At 40.5% G+C, this 14,805-nt stretch overlaps 1 protein-coding gene across 1 annotated transcript in view; it reads right to left on the reverse strand.

Moving 5' to 3' along the window:
- LOC102237553 (collagen alpha-1(XXVIII) chain-like) overlaps positions 1-14,283 on the reverse strand; it is a 36,505-nt gene extending 22,222 nt beyond the window's left edge. The window contains exons 1-11 of the mRNA XM_014472139.2: positions 14,003-14,283; positions 13,719-13,882; positions 11,881-12,455; positions 8,494-8,514; positions 8,344-8,406; positions 6,989-7,042; positions 6,856-6,900; positions 6,710-6,736; positions 6,297-6,341; positions 6,055-6,099; positions 5,474-5,527 (exon numbers count right to left, since the gene is read on the reverse strand). Coding sequence (XP_014327625.2) covers positions 5,474-5,527; positions 6,055-6,099; positions 6,297-6,341; positions 6,710-6,736; positions 6,856-6,900; positions 6,989-7,042; positions 8,344-8,406; positions 8,494-8,514; positions 11,881-12,455; positions 13,719-13,866 — 1,077 coding nt within the window. The 5' untranslated portion in view covers positions 13,867-13,882; positions 14,003-14,283. The remainder of the gene's footprint in view (positions 1-5,473; positions 5,528-6,054; positions 6,100-6,296; positions 6,342-6,709; positions 6,737-6,855; positions 6,901-6,988; positions 7,043-8,343; positions 8,407-8,493; positions 8,515-11,880; positions 12,456-13,718; positions 13,883-14,002) is intronic.
- Between the last annotated feature and the right edge of the window lie 522 nt (positions 14,284-14,805).

Raw genomic sequence — 14,805 nt, forward strand, 5'->3', positions numbered from 1 at the left:
ATAGTGGCTGTAAATCAAAGCTGTGGCGTTCACAAAAAGGGCACATGGGAGGCAGGAAAAAGAGGCGTGGAGATTGTTCTAGGTGCATACTGGTGCTTTTTGTCCCCCCCTCCCTTCCATTGCCCTTTCCAAGCAAGTTAGGACAATGCTTCCCGCCAGACATTACATTGCTATTTTGGTGATGTAGGATGACAGCCAGACTATTAACGTGAACATTTTTCTAAAATAATTAGGAGGCGACCACTTGGTGCGGAGTAAGTGCTTATGGGAGGAACGGCAGGTAGAACACAGTAGAGGAGGCTGAAAGTAGAAGGAACCGACAAATAAGCCGACAAGTTAATAACAGATGAGCTTCTTCGGAGGAGTTTCAAATGTCACAGCGGCGGCGGATCGTAACTCACCAATAAACGCTCAAATGTATAGTTCCTACCCCCAACCCCCCATTCGCTTTATGAGCTTTTGGAGATACTTGACATTTCTCATGTTATTTATGCCAGCGTTAGGTGATTTTAATCTGAAGTGTTATAAATGTCAGCGTCGTGAGAGCGAGTGTTATTTACTGCGCGATATTCCGAGGGAAAAAAAACTATCGAAATCGAACGCTTTTTAATCACGGTGGGGCGACTTTGTGTCGTTGAAACAGTGACACGTTTGTTCGCCGGGATTCAGACCGATCGTCACGTATGCATCTGGTTTAAAAAAAATGCGACTGACTTGATTGATGTGTTTGAGTTATAGGTGGAGACAGGCCATAAAAGCTTCAATTTCCTCACAAAGACATTGTGGTGTTGCCCGGCATTATTAAAAATGATCAAATAGGGAGTATGAATGATGTCATAGTCATGTTTAGTGTACGGACTTAATTAAAAGGGGGGCTTTGGTTTTCATTCAAAGCTATTTCAAATTTAAATTTGACACAAGCCATGTAGGGAACAGAGCAAACATGTGGAAGACAACGATCTGGTATGAATGTTTTGGCCTTCGTGAAAAAATCTTAAAGATGCAAAGCCTTTTTGGAGGCCAAATTAATAATGCAGACAAGCTATTCAACTTTTATTATGAAAAATATGGGGTTTATATTGAGAGTTGCAGTCTGTTTTCCCCGAGTAAACTAGATGTACCATTAAATATATCTTATCTCTCAACTTTTAGCATTGCGGTACAAAGTTGTAAGATGAAAAAATTGATACTGTTGGTTTGCCAAAATGGCATAATTTGGAGAAGATTGAATATGTGGCAAAACTGTATTATAAAGAAATATGGAAGCCATATTAAAAGTGAATGGCATTTAAGATAGAGGGGAAAAAAACTCTGCCAAAAATCTCAGAAATTTTGAGATTAATCTCTGAATGCTTATTCAAGAAACGTTCTTTGTTTGAAACGTCAAAATTTTTGAAATATACCATCAAGGTTTATTTGTTGTTTTTTTCTCCTAGCAAATTTTCGACTTTTCAAAGTAAGAAATTTGTTTTTTTTCTAGAACATTTCTGAGTTAGTTGGGTTTTTTTTTTTTTTCAAAAATGTACTCATTTTTTTCCAACTACAATGACTCTAATACGCCGCTATATATATTTATGGCCTTTTTTAAAAGAAAAAAAAAACTATTACATTAATTTGACCTGGTTTGACGCGGCATATTCTGAGGAAATATTGTTCAACACCTATAGAAAGCAGTTCAGTTTCATTTAACGCTGCTATCGCTAACGTTATTTAGGTCAACAAACTGTCAACATGCTAGAAAGTTTAGCATTAACTCTCAGACACACAAAGAATTCATTTAAACACGAATTAATCAATTTAAACATTTATTTACCTACTCCTGTTAGCTCAGCTGGCCGAGGCACCTCAGTGGTTAAGATCAGTTTTCGTTTGACGCATTTGACTGGCAGCAGTGGGAGGGGCCTGAATTGTTATTTATATTTTCAGAATTTATTTATTTTTTTAAAAATGGAGAGCATGGAAAAAGGGTGCCAGTCAGAACTGGAAATTATTGCTACTTTTACCAAGCTCCGCCCACAACCGACCCACGTGACCGCAAGTCTCACAAACAAAGCCTCGCGCCCGTTGTTTCTATGTAAACATGACTCCATTAGTGCATCATTTCTACCGGATTTTCACAATATATCAGCTACTACATGGACAGAGGAACTAACAAGTTCATGTCATCATCTGGGAGGAGGTTACTGGTTTCTCAGTCAAGCTGGTTGCAAACCTGAGGCCAGCAGGTGTCAGTCTGTTATGGTAGATCTGAAATTTGGCTTGATGACGTCAATATGAGAAGCTACAGGCTGATAGGAGGAACCAAAGAGCTCTGAGAAGGTAAAGGCAAATCTTCTGAAGCTGGGATATAATTAATTTAATTTCACATAATTGTCGCTGTAGAAGCCATTTGTTTGTTAAAATTTTATGAAATATATTTGTTCTATTTGATGTTTGTTGTGAATGACATAAACTCACAAACGAACGAGGTAATTAGTCCAACGTTTAGAAACTACAGCGGCTGTAATGAGCCACAACAAAGGGAAACAAAGGTAAAATAACCTGAACAGGTGATCAACTCAAAACCACTCCTACCTTTTTACTCTATCTCTCTCTTTGTAGTTTAAGCACACCTGTTACCGTGGCAACCGCCTGGGCCCGCAAGACGAGCAAAGATTACGTTAAAAACATAACATTCAGTCTGTTACTATATCAAGTTTCCAGACTTGATATTTATTTCTCGATTATTAATCAGCGCTTCCCTGAAACAGCGATGGTTGATTGACTAGCTGTACTTGGTGCTAACGTGGCTAACATGAGTTACAGTTTAGTCCAAAGCCTTTTCTGCTAGAATAAAATCTTTAGTGTATGTCAGATACAGACACATTGCATATTGATCTGTTTAGCTAACGTCAGACTGTGTAGCAGACAGGCTTCAAGGTGTACAAGTTGTATCAGTTCTGCCATTATGCTGTACTTAGCTAACGGGAAGCTAAGTGTGTTTGTGAGACGGCCACGCACGTGACCTCGTAAAACGGGCATCAGCCAATGAAAAGCGGCCCCTCTGGTAAGGTCCATGCTTAGTGCGCGCCCCTATGAAGTGTGGATTCAGTGGAAGTACTGTAACACAGTGGTCCCCAACCACCGCGGACCAATTGGTACCGGGCCGCGCAAGAAATAATGAACTACTACCAGATGTTTTATTTTGAAAATCCTAAACCGGATTTTACCGGTTACGTCTTGCGTGTCAAAATTGAGCTTGTGAAGGGCTGACTGGTCCCCGAGACTAAAAAGGTTGTGGAGCGCTGCTGTAACAGACGTAATTGTGTAGTGTCTCTTTAAGATATGCTAGTATTGCTAATGATGTCACAAGTATGCGCCACTGCTTCTCTGTAGAGAGTGGGAGAAACGTGCTACAGATAGATATATGGACTGAGACGGACATGTTAGCTCCCAAACTTTTAGTAACGTTACGGGTTGTTTGGACTCTGCGCATTTTCATGTTTGATAATATAGCAGCCGTTCAACCGGGCTTTGTAAGGTTGGTGAAGAGAGTGTTTATGAAAGGACAACATTGTAGAATTACCAGTGCGGTTGTGAGTTTTTGACCGTCCTGACGAGTCTGCAGCCTTTCTTCCCTTAAACACAACCCAAGCGTTACAGTACACATAAGGGTTCAGTGCACAAGCGTGCAAAACTGTGAGAACTGGGACAGTACGCCCCTGTGTCGTAACTTAGACATGTAAAATGGCGGGACTGGTCACTGTTTAGGCATTTGTGCTGCTAAAGAGTACAACTATATGAAAAAAAAATAGTTATGTGGTCTGAGTGATCCACATAACTTCCCCTCGTCACTCTCACGACTAGCGCTGACGTCTTGACTATTTTCTTATAAGATGTTTATGGCTTCAAGGACACGTTAATCATCAGGGAATAGTGTTCACATCACAAGCAGCTCATTTCCTTTTCCAAAGCCATTTGCTTTGATGACAAGTCTTGTTTTTTTGTCTGCACACATGGCTGTTTTGACAATTCTGTTTTTTTTAATGTTTCAAAAGTGCAAGCACAAATAAAATAGCCACATTTTCTGCAGATTTTGTTTTCATTGCATATTGTTCTTATGTCAGCTGTACATGACTGGCAAAAAATATACGAGTATTTTTGATATGCTTTGGAGACAAACTGGACACGGTGACGTCTGAAGTCTAGACAGTAGAGATGTTTAACTTGGTTGATCTTTAGCTGACGCCGTACAGGCACTGATGAGTGGAGGTAATCACTGTCACCGGGAAGATAAATTTTAAAAAATGGATGACGAAGTAATTATCCTAATTATGTTTGTGTAGTTGAACCTCAACAAAGAGGCCTCAGCTGAAGACGGGATGGAAAATCTCTGGTTTATCTTCAGTGAGACGAAGCTTCAAGGTTCAGGAAGAAACAGATCCTTGCAAAAGTATTTATACCTCTTAGTTGCAATCACAAACTTCCATATATTTTACTAAAAATGTGTTCGGGATTAGTATTCAGTTTACCTTGACACCCTTAAATAAAATCCAATGCAATCAATTTGCCTCTACCTAGTTAGTAGACTCCTTCCCACTTTTTTTTCAAAGTATTAACAGTAAACTGTTGCAGAAACAGGCCCAATCCTGTAACTCATCTTGTATTTTTCAAGGTCAGACTTGTAAAGGAAGCCTGGCAAGGCCAGAAACGTTTCGGAGCCACTGCCAAACGGTCGTCAGATGTTTTGCATCTTACCAGCGTTACCGACTGTAAAACCAGCGGTAACCAGCGTTACCGACTGTAAAACCAGCGGTAACCAGCGTTACCGACTGTAAAACCTCTTCTCTATGTAAGTTTTTCAATCGAGATTGTAAGCTCGTGGTGTTACCTTAGCAACATGGTAGCTTGGCAGCGTGGAAAAAGCCAGCAGTTTTCAAAAGAACAAAAAAAAAAACCTTTAGTGAAAACATGTAGCAAATATGAAAACTAAACCGAGTAGTCCTGAAGGTCGTGGTCTATCGCAAGGTAGGTTTATTCCTCCCGATTGACCTCCTTATTTGTCGATAAGGGAGAGATGTGGAATAAGGTTTCCTATCAGCATCTATTATTGGCCCAGTTGGTGCACTGGTTAGCTACCGCTGGGGAAAGATGATTGGCAAGATGGCGATGTGAAGCTGTTCCTTGTGTGTTAGATGTGACACACAAGGAGAAAAAGGTGACGCAAGGTTTTAAAAGCTGACACACGAGACTCTTGACTTGAAGTTGGACATCAGAATGTGTTGGTTATTTTTGAGAGTGGCCGTCACTGGGTTTTTTCTTATGTCGTCACATGTTGGTGCGTTTAAAAAAACAAACACATGATGTGATTTCTTCATATAAACACGAAGAAAAGAAGCGCTTGTTGAGAAACATTAAGTTCTGTCGTTAGTCTCAGATTAGCATGCATCAAAGAACAAAAGAAGAGAAAAAAAAAGTTCAAAATCGTGCTTACTTTTTTTCCCATGATTCCTTCAGGTCCCACATCACCCAGTGGACCTGGCAAACCCTAGAGCACAAATAAAGGTGTTGCACATGTTAAAAGATGAGCATGAAACACAAACCACAATAAATCACATAAAGCTGTTTTCTTGCCACAGTAACGGGGATGAAACACATTTTGTTCATTTTCTTTTTCTTTTGTTTATTTTCACTAGCCACAGACAAACTTGATTGCAGCCAGAACCGTAGAATCAAAAACAATCCCTCCAAAGGAGGGACGGATGGGAAGACTTGCCTTTTATAAATTCCTGAAGGAGATTTTTTATGACCTTAAACAGCCTTTTCATGCTGGAGAAGCTCTTTCAGGTCCAGGTTTGTCTAGTATTAACACTTGTTTCATGATCATAAACATGGAAGTGTGACAAAGAATCCACAAAAACATCAACAACTGAAACAATGAATGACTCAGTGATTGCACAGTGAATAATTATGGATGTCTTGGTCTAAAATGGACAATTCTATATATTATTTGGTTGTGCAAAAGCAATAGCTGGGTTTAAATGATTCGAATGGAAGAATATAAAAAAGTCAAACCTGAAGTCCACGGTTTCCTCTTGGACCAATAACACCTTCAGGGCCCTGAAAAAGGACGTGTTTCTCTCAGAAATGAATGTAATGGACGATAAAAAGACGGAAAGTGTAGATTACGTTTGAAACAAACAAATACTTAGTTTGAGGTAGATTTTTTCATCTCAAGCTCACAAATCAGGCATCGCGGTAAAATATAAAATTTTATAGTTTTGTCAAGTTGGAATGAGAAATAACTACAAACATACTCTGTCTCCTTTAACGCCTGGTGTGCCACACTCTCCTCTCTCTCCCTGTGAGAAAACAAACAAACAAAAGTTTAGGTTCTTTCTCAAACACCATCTACACACAAAAAATGCTGTTGTTTATGGGTTCAGGTTTGAGCTGCTTTGCAACAATTAATGCCATGAGAATATACAGAATCTGAGAGCTTTGCAGTCGCAGAAGATGACAACAATGTACAGACGATTGCAGGCAGGTCTGAGATTAAACAAAGGACGATAAAATCCCACAATGTTTTCAAAGTTTCTGCATGCCATCATATCTGAAGCTCATAATCCCCCTGTTCCTGTCACTTATAATGATTTTAAATCAGCGTGGGAACTCTTTGTTTTGGAATTTAGAGTCATAAGAGGGGTTTGGATTAAAATTCATACAATACCTTCTCTCCTTTGTATCCTGATTTACCCTGTGTGCGCAAGAGAGTTTTGTTAAAACAAGTAAAGACAGAAGAGAGAAGGATTTTGGTCAAAGAAGACGAGACATTGGCCATAACTTCCTGAACCAAACTGAAGACCCTTGACTCACCTCGGCTCCTTCGCGGCCTGGAAGTCCACTGAGACCACTTTCACCCTAAAGAAAGATTTTGATTTAACGTGGAACCCTTGAACTACTTGTACTACTTAAGCAAGTAGTTCAAGGGTTGTTGCATTGGCAGTACCTTCTGTCCCTTTGCGCCAGGGCTTCCATCATCTCCAGGACGTCCTTTCTTGCCCTATGGCAGAAGTTGAGGCAACATGTAAACAATCTCAACCACTGAAGATTATTTTGTAAGCAATAATCTTGCTTGATAACTGTTTAACTTCAAGGAATAGGCAGCAGCTGATGATCCATAGGCTTTTCCCTGAGGAATAGTCGTTTGCTTTCTGCTTTTCTTTGAGATATGGCCGTGGGTAAATGGGTGGTTTGGAATTTGGAGACGGTTTGATGGTAAAGGCAGAAGAGCAAACAACAAATCTAGGTGTACTCACAGAGTAGGATCGAAACTTTAACATAGACATAAACCAAACCAAGAAATCCGCCTACTGTCACCTTAAAAAGATTACCAGAATAAAGAGTTTCCAGCTTTTCAAACCAAACATTACAGCTGCATTGTTTACAGAAAAAATGGTTTAAGTCACTGAGTGTGGGGAACGGATGAGACAAACGTAACTGATGCTGCCTTGTCTACTCGGTTAACTTCTTGGCCTTTTTCTCTTTTATAATATAGACTCTGTGAACACCCTCGTCTTCGAGTTATCTCTGGTCGCACACATTGCTTTCGTCACTGTGTCCCTTGCTACCCCTGATGTATAACAGCTTTTGTTCTGAGCATCAGGAGTAAAGGGGTAATTACTTTGCTCTAATCCAGAGAAAAGGCTTCAAAGCAGTAATCACTTTGACTGTGACCAACCTTCTCTGTTGAGTAAAAGGCGAGCCCGTATCACAACATGCTTGGCAGCCAAAGAAAGTCCTGCATGTAGCCCTGAATCTGCCAAGCATGTGTTCTCAAATAGTCCCGAGAGGCAGGACTCCTTCAACAGACGTGACTCTGCTGATTTCCCATGTAAATATACGTTTAGACCTGTTCTCAATAAGCTGTTGGAAGAATGTAAAGTATTTGCTTTACTCTCACCGCTTCGGGGAGACCAGACTTCTAAAAACCCGCACAAGTCACTAAACTCTTCCGAACCCTGCAATTATGTAGCCTTTGTCTCCAGAACTCTCCTCGGCACTAATTGTTAAGATGGCAGATTTAACGTCTGGGAGCATCAGATGAGCACAACACAACTGAAGTGGTTTAATATGGTTGTGTTTAGAGATTTTGAAATGGCTGAATAACGTGCACATGTGTCACACTTACTGACAAAATGGGCATCTGTTCTTGACAGAACACCAATGTTCAGAGGAACGCAAACTGAACTTGATCTAGAACGAGAGCCCCGTCTGTGAAAACATGCTGTTTGTGGGCCCGTGGTGCATGTGTGTGTATACAAGCCATCATCCCTGATTGGGTGGATATAAATAATGACTTACCGCAGGGCCACTGGGTCCTCGGTCACCTTTATCACATTTGCACGGGTTCAATTCGAGTGGACACTGGAAAAACATGAAAAATGACGGTGAAAACATGCACAAGAACCACAAGCAAACAGAACTTGTAATACTGGTAGTTTTGATACTTACACCTTCTTCTGCCAGCGCTGTCTGCAGGGCGAGAAATGGAACAGAGTCAAGTCATACATTAAGTCACTCTTAATAATATAGAGCAAAAAAATTGTTTTTTAAAATGAGGCTCACACCTAATAAAATTTTACAAACTATTTGAATTCAACGTGTGATGGATTCAGTTGGGGTTTAACGCCTTTTACGTGATTCTGACTCGCGATTTTACAAAGCTTTATGACCGGTGCTGGGTAATAAAATGCAGTAGTACATTGACAGAGTCTGATTTCTCTAAATTGATACCAATCTGAATTTTTCCTCCAGCAACAGAGAAGCTTTTAGTGCAGTCATGGTTAGCATGGCAGTTTCTCTTTAGGCTGACTCAGCTGGTCAGGATTAACTGATTTTACTTGCTCATAATACAAACTACCAGATGCTTAAACTAAAAAACAGTCTTAAACCGTCTATGAAGCGTCCTTTTGAAAGTGGCTGCTCTTTATTCTTAAGCTGTTATCAACAGAGGACTTCCCAGATGGTTCTGTGAAACCAACCATCTGGTGCGTCGGATTATCTTCTGTACTTCCTCTTGTTCAACACGTCTTGGCAGAACAATCATTTGCTTTCACTGGAAAGCAAATTAAATTCTCAACTATGCAATGCTAATAGATTTAAAGGATAAATTGGATAAATTAAATATTCCACCAAAGGTCCAGGAGGGGTTCTGGATTGAGACATAGAGCCAAATAAACAATCTGTTCACTCTTGAGGAATAGAGTCCTGTGGTTTAATGCTGGGGCTAAAGATGAAAGACATGCTCTGGGCTGGTACAGAGGCACATGCTTATGACATACATATGCTGCCTAACAAGGAAATGAGATGAAAGTCTGAGTCCTAGCTGCTGCTGCTGCTGCTGCTGTTGCTGCTGTTGCTGCTGGGTCCTAGCATGCCAGCAGAATATGTTAGATGTCAGATTCAATGCTTTGCATGTTTTTGCACCATGTTCCCCATAAAGTTTTTCATCCATCATATTTAGACGTGTATACCGCCTGTGTCGACACTTACGCCCGGGTCTAAAGCAGCGTTTGAAGTGTTTGTTGGATGCTGCTGTGTGCGTTACGTGTTCTCAGACTCATGCCACTTACTTCACCCGATTTTCCCCACAAAAGCGTTTTAATGCGGAGCAGGTGTGCCGACCGAAAGTCAAGATGTCGACTCCGGGATGCTGTTGTGCAGCTCCGTATTCTAATTAACACAGCAGTGGCTTATAAAAGTCAACCGTTAAAGTTTACATAAACAATCGAGCGCAAATGCGTTTGCTTTTGCTGAAGGTCTATAGCATGAATGTTTACAGACAAAAAATTAAGGTTTTTGACGTCTTCTGCCAACTCAAGAGGGCGTGTAGGAAGCAATCTCAGCGAACAGCGTTCACATCAGACCTGTTAGTCTAGCAGCAGGTGTACATTAGGGATGCAATAAGCCAGGAAATCATAGCATCGGCCGCCATCAACAGCGGAAGCATGGGAAGTTGTTATTGGGTGCATGGTGAAACTTAAGGCGCTAACATTTGGAAAGCGTCTGTTCACATAATGGCTATTTGAGGCTTCCATCTCCAATCAATTTCTGCACTCTGGGGCAAAAAAAAGCAATTATCAAACACACACACATGCAATTTCACAAGTGATATAAGTTGCAGTGAAATGTTGTGGGCTTTGGGTGTTAATGCAAGTCTGAGCATGAACACCAAAAACATGCTACCTCTGATTTGCCTCCCAAATGAAATTGTTTGGAGGAATTCGAAAACTTGACAAGTTGTCAGTTATTCCTTTTGTGTGTGTGTGTGTGTGGGGGGGGGGGGGGGGGGGGGGGTGTAAATGAGCTACCTGGTATTTTTTCTGGCTGGAACAAAACTCAATTGTCAACCTAATGAAATCGTTAGATAGCATTTGAGGTTTTGGTGCAGAGCCATAACCTGTGCTTTAGGATTTTCTCCTGTTTTAATAGGAGAAAATAGTCATCATTCCTGCAAATTTATTATACTAAGCTAGTAAATACCCCAATTGTGTTCGCCTTGAACTTAGAATGAAAAAAAGTAACAAGTAGTAAGGTCTTAACCTGACACTCTAAAACTCCAACTTCAATCTAAGACTCTCATTTTGAAGGGCTATTTTGTGGTTCAGTTGTAAATCAATGCATAAGACCCAAGTGGAAGCTCAAAAGTAGAATATGAGGGTCTTCGTTAGCATATCTTGCATAATGTGAAAACAAGTCACCCTAAAAACATAAGACTTCATTCTCTCTCAAACAACTGGAACTGTCCTGAATCTTGTGATCTTAACTAATAGTTCTTGTGACTTGCACTAAAATTTGTAAAGTATTGCTTTTGATGTGATCCCATTCCGAGTCGTGCATTCATATTGGGATCAGTGGTGTGGAATTCACTGTGTCAGTAAAGTGTTTTTACAGAGTTGAGTGAGATTAGGCAATGTTGCTCCTATGATATTTTTGTTGTAGGTGCACAATAGAGATTGTGTGTCAATCATGAGGCAGAACCTTTCATCCTGGTAAAACATTTGTGGCAGCTTAGCTTATTATGGAATTCAATTGTGTGTGCTACACTGTTGAATGTTTAGGGAGGCAATGTCAAAGTATCTTTCCACAAAAGGAAAGGGAAACACAATGGTGTGACAGGACTGAAGGTTCACTGACACTCCTGGAAAAATAAACTCATTATGTTGGTAACTTTGCACAATTTATGGCCATTACAACATAAACTCAATACCGACAACTCAGCAATAAAAAGGTCACTTTCAGGCATTTAGAGAGAAGTATTTTGTCAAAAGTTGTACTTTTGTCACCAACACCAATGGTTCATGCTGTTGGTAACAGTTTTGGTGTTTCTGTTACGTCAAATGTACGCCAAACTTTGTCAATGTTCTGCTAATGTGAAAAAATTTTGCAATTGCTGTGTTTTCATTAAATAAATGCAATTAAAAGTCACATGTAAATAAGTTTGATTACGCAATAAGTCACTTAAGAACTAGCAGAGTCATCCTCCTCTAACTACTTCCTGTCGCATTCATTGTGGTTTATGCCAGTAGCAACAAATGTGCTAAATGTGACTCATGATGTGAAAAAAAAGTGTTTCCATTGTAGGTTTGTGAAATAAATCGGGTTCAATAAGGCCAAAAACCCCCAACTCATCATAGTGCCAAAACTTTTTTATCAAAAAAGCGTGAAGTTTTTCAAAATTGGCATGTTTCCATTAAGATAATTTATTTCCAAAATGTCAAATTGCGCAATTATATAGTAAATGGATACACAGTTAGCGACAAAGCATAGAAAGCTGTTGACTAAATCGACTATAATCCAACACGGATGCAAGGAGTGACATTGTTTTTTTTTACTCACAATCTCCTTGATGACCTTATCCACAATGCCAACATCTTGCAAGTTGTGAAGGTAGCGGGTAGCTGGGGAACTAGCAATTCGACGCAGCTGTGCAATGTTGGTTGCTTCGTTGGCTTCAGGTGTGATTCCTATAGTGAAGAACCGAACGCCTTGGTTCCTCGCATCGTCCACAGCGTCAAATATGTTTGGGTTCCTTGGGTGCGAGATGCCGTCAAAGAGCAGGACGGCCACCTTGATGCTTTTGGTGCCTGACTCCTCCAAGTAAATGCGTGTCAGGTTGGTGATGGCGTAGGTGGTGTAGGTGCCGTGGCCTATGTATTGAATGGGAGCAACTCTGGCTTTGAAGTTTTCAATGCCCCTCCAGTCTCGGAAGGTCTGCTCTATCTTGACCTGGCTGCTGTATTGAAGGAGGGCCGCACGGGAGCTGAGTCCACGGCCACTCTCCAGCCGGAGGCCCTGCAGTCGGTCCATTACGTCGGAAACAAAACGTTTCTCCTGATCGTGGTTGTCCTTGGCGCTCTCTGAGCTGTCGACCAGGAAGGCCAACTCCAAACTGCAGTCTTCATCAATAGAAGCTGAAAAAAAACAAAAACACAGTTAGCTTTTAATAAACATGCGTGAGCAATAAATAAAAACTTGAACTTCCATAAACCTGTTTAGTTCCAAATGGTTAAAGGAGCTCAATATATGCAAATTTTATTAGTTATTGAAGTAGAAACTGTTAGCTATTCAAATAAACAAATTAAGCAATGGTTAAAGTTCTTATTCTTCGGTTTTGTTCGGCTAAGGTAAGCTAACGATCTTCGTAACTTCATAGACCTAAAGATTGTCAAAGTGATACCTGCTTCAGGATTCCTATTTGTAATTTAATGTGCTAAAATGTAGTTGTCACAACTCTACAACAAAAACAGCGTGGAAAATCAAAGCCATTGTTCTCATCTGATTGGCCCAGTTGAAATTCTAAAGGTGAAATTGAGCTCAATGGGAGAAATCCCAGACAGAGCAGCGAAGGGAGATGAGAATCGAGCGGAACTGTATAGAAAGACAATGGCCTTTTTGAGATATTTTAGCCTATTTCATGTTGACAAGCTAGTTTCTTGAATCTATATTCCAGGGTGCCATCAGTTTTGAAAGTGGCGTGTAAAAATATGTGGTCAACCACAGGTAAATAATCATTTTACAAGGTGGAGGATTACTTTTGTCGCATAGCACCTAATTGGATAAAACCGTCCTTAACCCATTTCCATTTTCCATCAGCATAGTTTTGGCTTTATAACAAACACATGTATTTATTTTCTTTAGTTTGCTGGTGCCAAACTGTCAACCTTCCATCTACAACTTGTCCACCACTTTCATTTCCCGCCAAGTTTGAGATCAAAATCAGTACGACTGCTGGTGACTCGCTGGCCGTTCGGATTCTGCGACATTTCCCAGAACGTCGCAAGTTTATCAACGCGGCTCTTCATTTTTAAGACAAACCGCTCCGAGCGTCAACCTGCTGCTGCGGGAGGAGGTCGCAGATGTAATAGAGGCTGAGGATAAACCACATTAATCTTCACGTGAATATGTCACAGAGAGAATGCGCCCGAGGAAACAGGATTCTGAGTGAATAAAACATTTGGGTAACGGAGCACTAAGCGGTCCCACTGGAGATGGATTGCTTAGAGAGCAGAGATATGATCAATCCACGTGCGCTGCCTCCTCCAGCAATGTCCTTGCTTGAGTGTCAGGTTCAGCTTTTTCACTGTGAGCATTTCTTTTAACAACGTCCCCATCCCTTTTTTTTTCTCCCTCCCCCGAAAAGATAATGAGGGAAGCAACCTCTGAAGAAAACTTACATTTGCCATTCTGTGGTATGGAATTTGGTGTGAGGAGTTTGTTTTTCCTCCTTGTGGTCACAACCTCATCTTCATATTCTTCATAGTCTTGAGCCCACACAGCCTGAAGTCTCCACAGCAGGAGCAGCCAGTGCAGAGAGGGAACCATGACTTTTCTCAGAGGGCTTCGAGCGCAAACATGGACATTTAAAAATGATTAATAATAAACAAATAAATAAATAAAAAGTCAGAACTTTCATTTCGCTATAAGTAAAAACGTTTTCAGAGAAATTAGGGATGCATACCTTCCAATGTTGCTCCACTCTTTCAGCTCTCCTGTCAGTAATGAAAAATATCCAGGAAGACAAAGGAGAACCTCTTCATTCAGGTTTCCATCTGCAGGTCATTTGGGTTCCTCCAGATGTCGGACCTTAGCTGAGAATCTGCAGCCAAATTAGGAACCACACACTAATTCCAAGGTCCAGAATCAGCAGCTAAATTAAAAAAAGAAAAGAAAAAAAAGAAAGAAAGAAAGTTGAGAGCTCACTCCGTCTCTCATGGGACTCCCTCAATTTCAGTCATTGTGATCCTGAAGTTAAATGAAAAGAAGGTCCAGCCCTTTTTTTTTTCCTTCTTCTTCTTAAAACTCTCCCACTCCCTCACAAACGTATCGGCAGAGCGTGGGGTGTGGAGGAAGAACAAAAAAAAGTCTCTCATTATGATTGTGGATTCATTGTTTTCTCGTGTTTTCATGTTTTCATCTGGTCTGTATGAAAATGGCAGCAATAAAAAAAAAAACCTTGATGGGGAGCTGCTGTTGTTTTTACCTCCATCGGCTGGATGGAATCAGAACAGAACTTATTTGGGAACAATATGAGGGATTTTAGAGAGAATAAAAACTGTTTTCACCACCAACAAGAACAACAGTTTTACTTACACTAACTTTTACCATCCAAGCATCCTCTAAACTACTTCATGTTGTGCATCATCTGATCAATTTTTACTGGCATCCTAACAACATTCTGCTACTGTTCAATGCATTTCCAAAAGACGCCTTTGTAAAGATTACAGTAAAATTGGAATGCCGAGGCGAAAACGTAAAGAAAAG

The sequence above is a fragment of the Xiphophorus maculatus genome, chromosome 24 (assembly GCF_002775205.1).
Source record: "Xiphophorus maculatus strain JP 163 A chromosome 24, X_maculatus-5.0-male, whole genome shotgun sequence".
NCBI lineage: Eukaryota > Metazoa > Chordata > Actinopteri > Cyprinodontiformes > Poeciliidae > Xiphophorus > Xiphophorus maculatus.